This window comes from Primulina eburnea, chromosome 8, assembly GCF_022965805.1.
Source record: "Primulina eburnea isolate SZY01 chromosome 8, ASM2296580v1, whole genome shotgun sequence".
In the NCBI taxonomy this organism is placed as follows: Eukaryota; Viridiplantae; Streptophyta; class Magnoliopsida; order Lamiales; family Gesneriaceae; genus Primulina; species Primulina eburnea.
Window position 1 is genome coordinate 2,954,196 of NC_133108.1, and position 13,188 is coordinate 2,967,383.

The following is a 13,188-nucleotide window of genomic DNA, read 5'->3' on the forward strand; positions in this document are numbered from 1 at the left end:
AAATAACGTGCATTAACTTGAACTCAACCATTTTTCATTTTTTAACTTAAAACGATTATCTTTCAGTGTGTAGGAAACACGAATTCTACTAAAATATGAAAGACCCTTTGCGCAAATATATATATATATATACACACACACACACACATATATAATGAAATGAAAGACCCTCTTAATTATCGGGGAGTGTGAAGGTATTTGACCAAACTTAAGAATGTAATATTTGTGACAAGAGTTTTAATTCTTCTGACAACGGTCGCTCACATCTCGGGCAACAGCTACTCCATGTTCACATTTATCAATGTTAAATAAATATAATATGACAGAATTTTCTCCTCTGTGAAAAAAGAATCTCGACGTGAACGGTCAGGTAACATGGGTCCCAATTTAGTGGTGGGCCTGATGCCTCGTGCAATGTGCATAGTGCAACCAAAAAGCGATCGTCGTCATTTATTATTTTTTTCTCAAAAAAAAATAAAAAAAGCGATCGTCAATCTGACGCACACATAAATTGGCATCTGTTATCAAAATGTTGGATCTTTATTGCTTTTAGGTAAGAATCCGAAGAATAACCACTAAAGGGTCACCATTTTTTATTCTGATTTGTCAAACCAAAAAAAATGTATCCTTCGATACACATGTACCACGACATTAGTTGATACTGATTCTTATTTTACTTAGCATATAACATAAGATGAAATGTATATTTCATTCCCTCCCTCGATCTCCTTACTGATTGAAGGCACTCGTCTCTTCTCCGGCTACGAATAAGCAACCTGGAAATTACGAAAGATATCTGAACGGGGAAGACAAATGGTGCCACAAACAATCTGTATTTGATTTTTCCTTGAAGTATTTTTGGCGACAAAAGTTCATGCAATGGTTATTATTATATAATATAATTATTTAAAAGCTCGAGAATATGATAATATAGTTAAAGACGAAACAGCTTCTTTCCCAATTCACTCCATTTCCCCCAAACAAGGAGTGACCTGATTTGAGCTTTCGCTTGTTCGAGATGAAATTCATGGAGGCTTTCCCCGTTTATCTCCTCTTACTAATCTTTTCTCTTCACTCAATTGCAGGTATCTGTATTCTTATCGTTACTATCTTTTTCATTTACTTCCAGCAGATGCGTGTGTGCATTATGTCTGTGAATTGGGCAATGCATTTTTAAGTTTTTTTTTTTTTTTTTTGCGTTCTGTGGATTCAAATGGCTAAAAAATATATGCTCATTTGGCTGCATTGTTCTCTTTTGTTGTTCTTCTTCTTCTTCGGACACGCATATTCTGTGAACGAATTAATTTCATCCATTCTGATTTAAAGATTCGGATGCTGCATTTACTTAGTTTTTTCGGGGTTGTACCGTAAATTGTTCGGGTTTTGAATGTGCAGAATGTGGAGGTTCCATTGGTGTGAACTATGGCCGGATAGCTAACGACCTCCCATCGGCGACAAAGGTGGTGCAGCTCCTGAAATCGCAAGGTTTGGATAGGGTCAAGGTGTACGACACTGACCCGGCAGTTCTCAAGGCATTGTCCGGGTCGGGTATCAGAATCACCGTCAATCTTCCCAACGAACTCCTCTCATCCGCCGCCCGCCGCAAATCTTTCGCCTCTTGGTGGGTTCTCCGTAATGTCGCCGCCTACCACCCATCCACTGACATTGAAGCCATTGCAGTCGGGAATGAGGTCTTCGTCGACACTCACAACACCACTCGCTACTTGATGCCCGCGCTGTACAACATTCACGACGCACTGGTGAAGTACAACCTCCATGAAGACATCAAGCTGTCGTCTCCCATTGCACTCAGCGCGCTGCAGAATTCGTACCCTTCCTCCGCCGGTACGTTTCGGCCGGACTTGATCGAACCGGTGTTCAAACCCATGCTGGAGTTTCTGAGGAAAACCGGGTCCAAACTCATGGTAAATGTGTATCCATTCTTCGCTTACGAGTCCAATGCGGACGTCATACCGTTGGAATACGCCCTCTCCCGGGAGAATCCCGGGGTGGTGGACGCTGGCAACGGCCTGCACTATTTCACCCTCTTCGACGCTCAGATCGACGCCGTCTTCGCGGCCATGTCGGCTCTCAATTACGACGACGTCGGAATCATTGTCAGCGAAACCGGGTGGCCGTCCAAAGGCGACTCAAACGAGCACGGTGCTAGTGTAGAGAACGCCGCCTCGTACAACGGGAACCTAGTCCGCCGAGTTCTCACCGGCGGCGGGACTCCAATGCGACCGAAAGAAAACCTGACCGTGTTCCTGTTTGCCCTTTTCAACGAGAACAAGAAAGTGGGGCCCACGTCGGAGAGGAACTTCGGCCTGTTCTACCCCAACGAGAAGAAGGTTTACGAAGTTCCCTTCACGCCGGAAGATCTGAAGAGCTACAAAGACATCCGACCTCCGGGTACAGGCGGCGAGCAGAGAGTCTCGACGGCGAGCGGGGAGACGTGGTGCGTGGCGAAGATGGATGCCGGCAAAGACAAGCTGCAGGAGGGTCTAGACTACGCTTGTGGGGAAGGCGGCGCCGATTGCCATCCGATCCAGCCAGGTTCCACGTGTTTCGATCCTAACACACTCGAGGCTCACGCGTCGTACGCCTTCAACAGTTATTATCAGAAGAAGGGACGTGGCATGGGGACTTGCTATTTTGGTGGGGCCTCTTACATTTCCACTCAACACCCAAGTAAGCATAGCATCTCTATTTCTTCTTTTATTCTATACCAAAATCTCTTATTTTGGTTAAAATTGTCAATCATGATGAAATAATATATATTAAATTTTAAATTTAAAAAAAAATTATTTTTATTAACATAAATACTATGTACAAACATATAAAAATTAAATTTAAAATATACGTTCTTACTTCTCTAAATATAACGAAAAATTAAATCCGACCTTACGAAGAATTGGTTTGGGGTATGTATTTTGTTTACTAACCTACACCAAAATACACTAATTCAAAGAAACATAACACGGAACTAAGTGGCGCATGTTAAAGAGAGTTTGGGGTGGCTAACATGTGCTGGTAAAGTAGACCCTACCCCTGCGGGCACTGCCCGCAGGGTAGATCTAACGGCTCGGATTTTTCCGAGCCAATTTTTTTTTTTTTTTAATACATGGTGGTGGGCCCGGATCACTCATGTGGAGTGATCCGGGCCGTTCCCTTCCCGTGCAGGCACTGCCTACACGGGCAGGGTGAAATAATCCGTGCTATGCATAATAAATCATTCGCACTAGATTTGGGTGGGGTGGGCCCCAGAGTAGATGGGAAAGTTGGTGCACGCCAGCTAATATGGGATGCACGTGATTGGGTGGCTCACAAGAGTCATTTCTCCATGGTCTTCTTTTTTGTTTTTTAACATTTTTTAATTAATCTTAGATACAAATTTTTTGTGAGATAGGTTAATCTTATCGATATTTAATAAAATACGATCCGTGAGATTGTCTCACACAAATTTTTATTTTTATTTTAATAATATGTAATTGTTGTAGAGTATGGTAAATGCGACTTCCCTACTGGATACTGAAGAAACAGGAGGAGGCGGCCAACCCTATCTTTTGTATTAATTAGTTAATGTAACATCATCCCATCCTTTGTTATGACATATTCTAATTCCAATATGTATTAATTAATTAATTTTAGAGATTCTTGTATGTCCAAAACTGTATCGACCTATTTATGAATGAATCACACGGGCAAATGTATACTCGTGTCTGATGTTAGTATCTTTGCAGCACAATCTTTTAAAAGGGGAAAAGTCATCCCTTTTGATATTCTTTTGTGCTTTAGTGTTGGATAACGTTGGGGAGTATCCTCTTAGCTTTGACAATGAGTATCCACAATTCACTTGTCAAATGACACGATCGATTATTTTGAATGCTTTTCAGGCTAGGTTGAGTATGTTTTTTTTAAGACGATCTGATTGTGAGTCTAAATTTACTATTAAGTAATATTTTTATATAGGATTTAAATAGAATATTTGTATCATAAAATTGACTTGTGATATCGTGTCGTATGAATTTTTGTGTTGAAGATGAAGGTAGGACTATTTTATTTCTATATTAGCTTTAATTTGCTTGGGGGGAAGTAACGACTGTGTTGTGATGATAATGAGTCTATGAGAATGACTCTTTCGGTGAGAGGATTAACGAGATGACTTGAGCGAGTCATCGTCAAATTTTAAGTCATGTTTTGAATGAAGGTTTACGCTACTACACCACGTGGAATGGTGACGTATGCTTTCATTGTCTACCGTCATAAAGATCGTATTTTGTAGTCATTGTATAAAATGTTGATATTTCTAAAATATCGAGTATTGGTTTTTATTTTTTTACGATGAAATTCATAATCGTTATCGATAACACAATCAATAAATCATGTTATGTGTTAGACGTACCTAAAACTTATTGAAGAAGGAATCTACTGTTGGTTTGGAGCTTCCTAGTTCCTACTATACACATCAAAATCACTGGCATCCATCCTCAAGTCAATAAAGTCTCCCTGCTTGGTTAAATTGCCCACTCCTCCTCCGCTCTACACGGTAAAACAATACGATTTCTTTCTTTTTTTTTAAGAAAAAAAATAGGTCTTTTGTTAGACGATCTCATGAATCTGTATCTGTAAGACGAGTCAACTCTACCAATATTCACAATAAAAAATAATATTTTTTCATTGATGAACTAAATAAAAGATCTGTCTCACAAAATACGATGCGTGAGATCTTTTCACACAAGTTTTTGCAAGAAATAATTCTAACTTTTTTTAACGTAATTCTTTGTTTGAAGATATTTTTCGCTCCCTTATTGTAGCCTCATGTTTCATTTGTTAGTACATGCACCAATTGTAGTAATAATAATTAGTGGCTTTTTTCCAAACTATTATTAAGAATCTCTATAATAGAGACAAAAATATTGTTTTGGTCTATTTTTTGTTCTTCCGATTTTGTCATCATGTTATACTAATATTTGTTTTTATTAGACTCTCGATAATTTGTCAAATTTCACTATAGTTCATCGATAATTATAAAAAAAAACTGTATACACGCACTGCGTGTGCAAAGTAGCTAGTATACATTAAAATTATGCTAAATATTTTTTTTAAAAATTTTAGATATTATATTAAAATTAAAATTCTAAATTATTTTTATATAATAATTTTATATGTTATGGATGATGTTATGATTTAAAATTCAGAAATATAGATGAAGATTAAAAACAATGTTTTATTAAGATATAATAGATATATATATATATATATGATAAAAAATTACTATAATATATTTTTATTAAATAAAATGAAATTTCTAAAAATATATTCCTAAAACATTAAAATAAAATCAAACTACCTTCTAGAACTTCATTGTTGATGACGAAGACCAATCACAAACTTTGCAAGTATTCTTTGCTTTGACCAGTAAAAACTTTGAATTCGAAACCCAGTCAAATCATATTATTGAACACGATATAAAAAAAAAAGTTATATTCATGAAAATAATTATATTGAAATTTGTTATATCTTGTTTTTTCATAAAATTAAATATATTATGAGAATGTGTATTATGGAAAATAAAATTTGCTGATATTGTAATTTTAATGAATCTCTCATTTAATAATAATTAGTAATTAAGGAGCTGGTGTTACTTATTTACGGTATTTTTTTCTTGTATAATAAGCATTATTTTATTATATATAAAATAATTTTATGGCTTTTCAACTTAATTTGCATTGTTTTAATTTTTTGGATTTTAATTAACTAGTTTTTTTTTTTCCAAAGGTCGTGTTTTTTTAAGTGATTTCATGAAATTGTATTTTACATTTCATTGTCTCGTGTTGTGACTTGTGACATATAAATAAACAACAATTTAAATAGAGTGCAAAACGAACGCACCTATCCGATTCGTTCAAACTTTCAAAGACGTGGACCACTTCAATCAATAACTCAGTATTCAATATATATGATAAAGAATAATTATAATATATTTTTAAGATCAACTTTGTCATTTTATCAAAAATTATAACTGTTGGTACGGTGTAATTCAAAATTTTAAATCATACAATAGTTCAAATACTACGTTTCGATTACACTACTTAATAGAAACAATTATTGTACCAAACAATCTTCTTCTCAATATTTGTACTTATTGCAATCAATTATAATCGAACCCGAGACTTTGATCCTAATAATAATTGTAGGATAAATTCCAGCTTATTGTAACAGTACAACTCAAATATTTTAAATCATATAACGATTCAAATATTACATTTTGATTGCTCTGTCTAATGGTTTTCGTTATTACGCCAACACTTTTGAATGCTAAAATGTAATTATTCTATCTTAATTAACAGATGGATATTCAATAATATTACATTATAACATAGTCTTATCTATATCATTATGTATTGTATTTGTTGCACTATATATATACACAATAGAGCAAATGAGACTTTTACGATCATATAATTTACATATTTTTTATTTTTAATAATGTTTATCGATCAATTTATATTTTTATTCAACTGATTTATATATTTTTTTCTCAAATTCAGTCATTTTTCATCGAAATACTAACATAACATCAAAAACATATATAAATTATGTCCAATATCATATCAATAATTTTTCTCGAAATTACATCATTATTTTCAAGTGCACTATATTGAAAATTGGAGTAGGTCTCTTGTAAGACGGTCTCACGAATCTTTATTTATGAGACGGGTCAATCATACCAATATGCACAATAAAAAATAATATTCTTAGCATAAAAAGTAATAGTTTTTCATGGATGACCCAAATAAGATACATGTCTCATAAAATACGATCCGTAAGACCGTATCTCACAAACTTTTGCCTGAAAATTGATTAAAATTTTAAAAAACGCAAATGGTTAATAATAACAAAAAATAAAAAAATTACAAATCATAAAAACATAAATATAATTTATTGCTATATAATAAGACCAAGCCTTCACTTCTACATCGATTTATACCAACTCATTTCTTTGTCTATATAATAGATAAATCAAGCAACGAGTAGTCTATTGTTGTTTACCAAATTCACATATGACTACCGCTGAAACAATAATGTCCACCCCTAACGAATGGATGCAATACCAGACCAGTTACATTTCCGACATCAGCCAAATCTTTCCTCAGCCGACCGCCGACGCCTCCTTCGCCGACTCAAGGAATATTAACTTGGCCCCGAATTACGGCCGCATATCGAAGCCCCTCCGGCGTCGGTCGAGGGCCTCGCGGCGGACCCCTACCACCCTTTTCAACACAGACACCGCCAACTTCCGGTCCATGGTGCAGCGATTCACGGGGGCTCCCTCCATCTCGACTTTCTCTGCCACGCCTCAGCCCTCCGGTGGCGGCGAAACGTTCGCGCTTGATGAAGCTGCCACAGCTATTAATCATGCTCCTGATCCCGCCGCTGGGTTTCACATGCAGTATTCGCACCCCCTAGGACAGCAACAGCAAGTGTTCACGATAAATAGGATGCAGGAGGGCCGCGGCGAGGCCATTTCATCCCACGCTCCGCCGGGGTTCTCTAGCACTACAGATCATCGGAATTACGACTACTACATGATGTGATCGACGAGAAGAGGATAATGATATTCTTGAGTTGAGTGTCGTGTTGATGAATGATGACTCTTCGGTGGCTTGAGGTGTAAATTCTTGATCAATAAATAATATTTCCTTTTTATTTGCAATCTGCCCTCGTTACTAAATAAATACAAATAATTTACCCTTTATGTTTGGTGTGATCATATTATAAACATATCATCATCATCCCTCGCTAAAATTATCGCTAATAAATATTTGTTGATGTAATACCAAATATTATCTCTAATTAAGACGGTTTTATTGTATCCGTCCCTAATTTTAATTATGAAATCTCGATTGCTAGTATAAGAATTCAAAAAAGTAAAAACTTGTGAGAGACAGTCTTACGGATCGTATTTGTGAGACAGATCTTTTATTTGGGTCATCCATGAAAAAGTATTACATTTTATGCTAAGAGTATTACTTTTTATTGTGAACATCGGTATGGTTGATCCATCTCACAGATTAAGATCCGTGAGTGAGAGGATCTCTCATGAGACCCACTCATTCAAGAATAGATTCTTTTACATAATCCATGAATGGAATGATAGATTCGAATTCTTGCATTTTCCCGAAACATGCAAATTTATGCAACCTCTCATCTACCTAAAGGTGTGGACCATTCAAAATTAGATTTTTATGTTAAACATTTATTTAAATTGCTACTATCAATTAAACTTTTTGAAATAAAATGACATCCTATATATTCGAAAACTCAAGGTTTCTTGGCGAGCTAGGTTGACTGATGGTCATGTGGATATATATATATATATATATATATATATATATATTACTATTAACTTTTTGTTTTTTAAAATAAATATTAAAATCGAGACATAATCATAACTCAAATCCAAAAACTACAAGAATGAATATCTAAGAAGTGAAGTATACAAATGACTCAATTATAAAAAGAATGAGTATTTCAGTTATGGATAGTCCAACACATAACGCTGACCCGAATTCTGACATCATGTTAAGATTGAATTTAGATTCGACTCGAACCCATGATATAGCTTCAAGAATTCCTGTGGCCTCACCTTCTTTGACACCGAGCAAATTCATCATCATCACGCAATCGCCAACCCACTTTCCTCCTTTGCTCATCAATCATCATCACGCAAAACGACCACTTTTTTGTTCTGATGAGAAAAAACTCAGCATCCACTTTACGTACATTTGACGAATGAGCAGAAAATATTACTAGTTGCTGCTGCATGTTTGGGATATCTGTTTAGCTTCTGAACAGTCAGTCACATAAGAACTCCGTGGCCGAGTTTTTGTAAATGTTATTCCAGCTTAGTGAATAACAGGAAGAACAACTCGGAGAAAGCTTCCGCTTTCGGCAAACAAGAATCAACCATTTCACGCAGTCCGGAATTGTGCCAATAATCATGGCCAAATCGACAAGAAATAAAGAGATGTTTTTTAAAAAAAATTATGATTTATTCATAATAAAGGGGGAAATATTAATGTTGTTTATTTTTTAAAATAAATGGTTGGGCCGGCCCGGATTAGTCGGGGAATATTCGATATTTTGGCTGTTAAACATAAAAGAAAGGTAGCAAAGGAGAGTGGGGCGGGGGACAGTTTCGATGGGGGAGTGCGGTGTTGGAATTGCGGCAGAGCAGACGAAGACCGCCATCGGTTACCAGCACTCCAACTCCGTCGATCCACTTGCAACTACTGATGGCCCCATTCGTGTATACGCCGATGGAATCTACGATCTTTTCCATTTTGGCCACGCTCGCTCCCTAGAACAAGCTAAAAAGTTGTAAGAAATTCACTTCCTTCCACAATGACCATAAAATTTTCTGGTTTTGTTTTGTTTTTTGTGTTTGTGTATTTTCTGCCTTCGAAGTTGGATGCAATTACAAAATCTGTTTAGTTTATGTCCATATGGTGCTACTGACGTCGAACCGGATTTGATCGTTTTCAAAATTATTTTTATTTTATTTTTTGGATCTATTTTGAGTTGTGATTTGTTTAGCAACTTACAAGTGTTATCGAAGTTTTGAAGTGCCGACATATCTTGACTTGAATCAATGTAGATTCCCCAATACGTATTTGCTTGTCGGATGCTGCAATGATGAGATTACGCATAAGTTCAAGGGGAAGACTGTTATGACCGATGCTGAGCGTTATGAGTCTCTTCGCCATTGCAAGTGGGTATCCTCCCTGGCCTTTCTGTGAATTTTTAGTTTATGTTTTTACTGAAGCTATACTCATGCAGTTCAGCAATGATTACATCAATAATGTTTACGAGTGAAGTTGATTTGTGATGAATGTTTTTCCGAGGTTCTAATCAGTAGCGATGATAGTTGTCTTTTAACAATGGAAAAGTTTTGGAAGTTTTGAGAGATTTACAAGAATTCAAATGCCTTGAACTTGTGTTTTTCGAATTTTCACTTTGTGATAATTCAAATTCCTCCTTTCTCAATAAAAAACGATCTGCCGATTTATCACCTGGCAACCTCTTTTTGGCAGGTGGGTTGATGAGGTCATCCCTGATGCGCCATGGGTGATAAATCAAGAATTCCTCGACAAGCACCAAATTGACTATGTGGCTCATGATTCTCTTCCGTAAGATTTCTTATCAATGCTCATTTTGTAACAGATGTTTGTCCACATCCCCTTTCTTCTTCATTTGTCATTGTTTAGCGTGAACATTTTGTTTGAGGAGCAACAATACTACCCAAAATTTACTAGACATACAATAGCAAATTTATCATTCGAGAGCTCTTAGTTCATAGGAAGGTATCTTGGTCACCTGCAATATGACCACAACACTTGAAGAACCATCAAAAGCTGTGTGCGCTTTTGACTGGAAAAAAGAAAAAATCTGAATGGTCTATTAACCTTGTACAGCTTTGTTACTTCAATGTCGGCTTGCAAAGTTCAATGTAGATGCAAACTTCTCTGGATAGAACCTAAGGATCAGTCATTAGAGACTTCAATAATCAAATTATAGTTATTTTTGCACTGTAAAATCAGAAAGAACTTCAATAGTTATCTCTTTTCTTCATGGTTATTTCGTTACTTGACAGTCATTCTCATCAAGCCATGCAAACCCACATTTATTAACACAATTCACACTCAATCAAGTGTTGATTTCCAACGTGGTACAAAATTTAAGACTTACTGTGATTGATATTCATACTTGGACCAGTAAGATTTATTTCAGATGGAAAGAATTTGATTGCTTGTGTTTAAGGCTCCGTGACAAAATCAAGCCAAAGAAATTACGTTTTTGATAACAAAGTTAATTGGTTTATTACTTCCGCAAACTGCATGGTAAGATTTAGTTTAACTCGATGAATTTAAACTACATAAAATTGTGCATTTATGTGCGGTGGGATTTTCCTTCTTTTCCAGTTATGCTGATACAAGTGGAGCTGGAAAGGATGTTTATGAATTTGTAAGCATTTGCTATACCTTATAATATTTGGAATAAACCATTATTTCCAAAGTTAACATATGTGCTAGTAAATTCTCTTTTTTCTTTATATCTTGTTGACACATGGATATCATAAATTATGCTGCTATCTTTGTAGGTCAAAGCTGTGGGAAGATTTAAAGAGACTAAAAGGACTGATGGAATTTCAACATCAGACATTATAATGAGAATAGTGAAAGATTATAACCAATATGTTATGCGCAATTTGGATCGTGGCTATACAAGAAAGGAGCTTAATGTTAGCTATGTTAAGGCATGGTGATCCAGATATATTTTTTCTGCTTTGTCATATTTTAATGTGGCATATTTTAATTTTGCCAGTTGATGCTAAATTCTTATATCAAACATGTGCAGGAAAAACGACTGAGGGTGAATTTGAAACTGAAGAAGCTGCAAGAGAAAGTGAAGGAGCATCAAGAAAAGGTAGGGGAGAAGGTATTCTAGTGATGGAAATGTTGGCTTATTAGTCTCCTCATTACTTGATTATAATCCATGTGCTACCCTGGATCACAAACACCTACGGCATATTCTTTCTGCGGGTTTACTTTTTTACCCCAATAATATTGAATATATACTTTTTAATAAAAAAAAGTAAGAGAGGGAAACACTGAAAAACGGAAGATAATAAACATAGAAAATGCAGCAAAAAATATGGAGAATATAGCCAATGACCACGCAATCGTCTCCACCACCGTTACACCCACCCAAAGCCACCTCTCCAACTCCTACCTATGTATCAGTTGGTAATTAAGCGTCCTTGAGCCATTTCAATGCCGAGACATTAAGCAAGGGCCTTTTATAGCAAATGCCCCTGTAAATGCTCAAAGCTTGTATTACTATCTAATGGTTGTCTTGATCCCTATCTTCAAGTCACATTTGGTTAAGCATTGAATATAGCTAATCCATGATTAGATTGTTATCAGCTATCCTTTGTTGCTCACTTATAACGCTAACCAGCTTGTTTACATTTTCGAAACTCCATCTGGCAGATACAAACTGTTGCAAGAACAGCTGGCATGCATCCCAATGTTTGGGTTGAAAATGCTGATCGCTGGGTTGCCGGATTTCTTGAGATGTTTGAAGAAGGTTGTCATAAAATGGTAAGCAGCAGTCTTAGCAATTCATTGGGAGTGGCATTCAGATTCTCTAGTTTCTAAACTCAGATACATCAACTCTCTTGTATCATTACAAACATTTATTTCTCAGGGAACGGCCATTAGGGATCGAATTCAAGAGAGCTTAACAGGACAACGGGCAAGGCGTTTCTTGCCCTATGATAGCAATGAGAGCGACAGTGAAGACTATTATCAAGACGATTAGGAGGCAGAGTATTTTGATGATGATGAACACTATGACAGTGATGGGAAGAAATGAAGGTGTCATTTTAAGTACAACATGACAGTTTGACTGGCGACGGGTTACCATTTGGGCTTCGTAAGGTATCGTAGAATAGCCGAGCTATGTGTTATTTTGAAGAGTGCTCTGGAATGCTTCTGAGTATTGAGTTGTCTTGAATTGAATAGAGTAAACCGTGTAGATGCAAGCGTTGTTTGGAGTTCTTTCTTGAATAAAAGTTACAAATGTAGGATTAAATTTCATTTGAGCTTTGTGGTGATGCAGTAGCTAGCTTAAGGGGGGTGTATTCAACATGGGAAATTTATTGACTTTTAATGACTTTTGTAGATTTTAAAAATCTAGAGGTATTCAATCAAGACTTTTGCATACTCTATAGAAGTCTTGTGGTATTCAAAATAGACTTTCATGGAGTTTTAAAAAGTCAAGTGGTATTCAACATTGACTTTTATAAACTTTATAAAAGTCTACAGGTATTCAAATTTTCCATGGACTTTTAATAACTCCATGGAATTCATTGACATACAAACATTAAAGCCTAAGGTACAACTAAAATTGTAAAAAATTATATTTGGTTCACCCCAAAATTTGAATGGATTTTTAAAACTTCTAACTCTCTCTGTCGTTTCACATCACATATCTTCATATCTTCTCTCCTCTCATCTATTTCTATTACTCTCTCAAATTTTTGAAGTGTATCTCTATATATATTTTCATATTTCTTTTTCAAATTTTTCATTTTTTGGTTGATTGTTCATTTAATAA

General features: G+C 35.8%; 3 protein-coding genes across 3 annotated transcripts; all 3 read left to right on the plus strand.

The window, feature by feature from the left end:
* The first annotated feature begins 788 nt into the window (after positions 1 to 788).
* Positions 789 to 3,736, plus strand: LOC140838421 (glucan endo-1,3-beta-glucosidase 3-like). The gene is made up of 3 exons (XM_073204714.1): positions 789 to 1,085; positions 1,396 to 2,691; positions 3,501 to 3,736. Exons 1-3 carry the CDS (start codon positions 1,019 to 1,021, stop codon positions 3,533 to 3,535), a joined length of 1,398 nt encoding a protein of 465 aa, XP_073060815.1. The 5' UTR covers positions 789 to 1,018; the 3' UTR covers positions 3,536 to 3,736.
* Positions 3,737 to 7,088: 3,352 nt separating this feature from the next.
* LOC140837998 (VQ motif-containing protein 22-like) lies at positions 7,089 to 7,601 on the plus strand. The gene has a single exon (XM_073204082.1). The coding sequence runs from the start codon at positions 7,089 to 7,091 to the stop codon at positions 7,599 to 7,601; it is 513 nt and encodes a 170-aa protein (XP_073060183.1).
* A 1,062-nt stretch (positions 7,602 to 8,663) lies between these two features.
* Positions 8,664 to 12,671, plus strand: LOC140838422 (choline-phosphate cytidylyltransferase 2-like). Its single transcript, XM_073204715.1, has 8 exons — positions 8,664 to 9,387; positions 9,665 to 9,778; positions 10,101 to 10,196; positions 10,989 to 11,031; positions 11,168 to 11,323; positions 11,425 to 11,493; positions 12,060 to 12,170; positions 12,277 to 12,671. The coding sequence occupies exons 1-8, from the start codon at positions 9,209 to 9,211 to the stop codon at positions 12,388 to 12,390; spliced, it is 882 nt and encodes a 293-aa protein (XP_073060816.1). The 5' UTR covers positions 8,664 to 9,208; the 3' UTR covers positions 12,391 to 12,671.
* The last annotated feature ends 517 nt before the right edge of the window (positions 12,672 to 13,188 follow it).

Bases quoted from the DNA above. Each gene is read 5' to 3' on its own strand.
- LOC140838421 (XM_073204714.1), top strand. From the start codon at position 1,019: ATGAAATTCATGGAGGCTTTCCCCGTTTATCTCCTCTTACTAATCTTT. The intron at 1,086-1,395 runs GTATCTGTATTC...TTGAATGTGCAG, and splicing joins TTCTCTTCACTCAATTGCAG to AATGTGGAGGTTCCATTGGT. The intron at 2,692-3,500 runs GTAAGCATAGCA...TAATTGTTGTAG, and splicing joins CATTTCCACTCAACACCCAA to AGTATGGTAAATGCGACTTC.
- LOC140837998 (XM_073204082.1), top strand. From the start codon at position 7,089: ATGTCCACCCCTAACGAATGGATGCAATACCAGACCAGTTACATTTCC.
- LOC140838422 (XM_073204715.1), top strand. From the start codon at position 9,209: ATGGGGGAGTGCGGTGTTGGAATTGCGGCAGAGCAGACGAAGACCGCC. The intron at 9,388-9,664 runs GTAAGAAATTCA...GAATCAATGTAG, and splicing joins CTAGAACAAGCTAAAAAGTT to ATTCCCCAATACGTATTTGC. The intron at 11,324-11,424 runs GCATGGTGATCC...AAACATGTGCAG, and splicing joins TTAATGTTAGCTATGTTAAG to GAAAAACGACTGAGGGTGAA.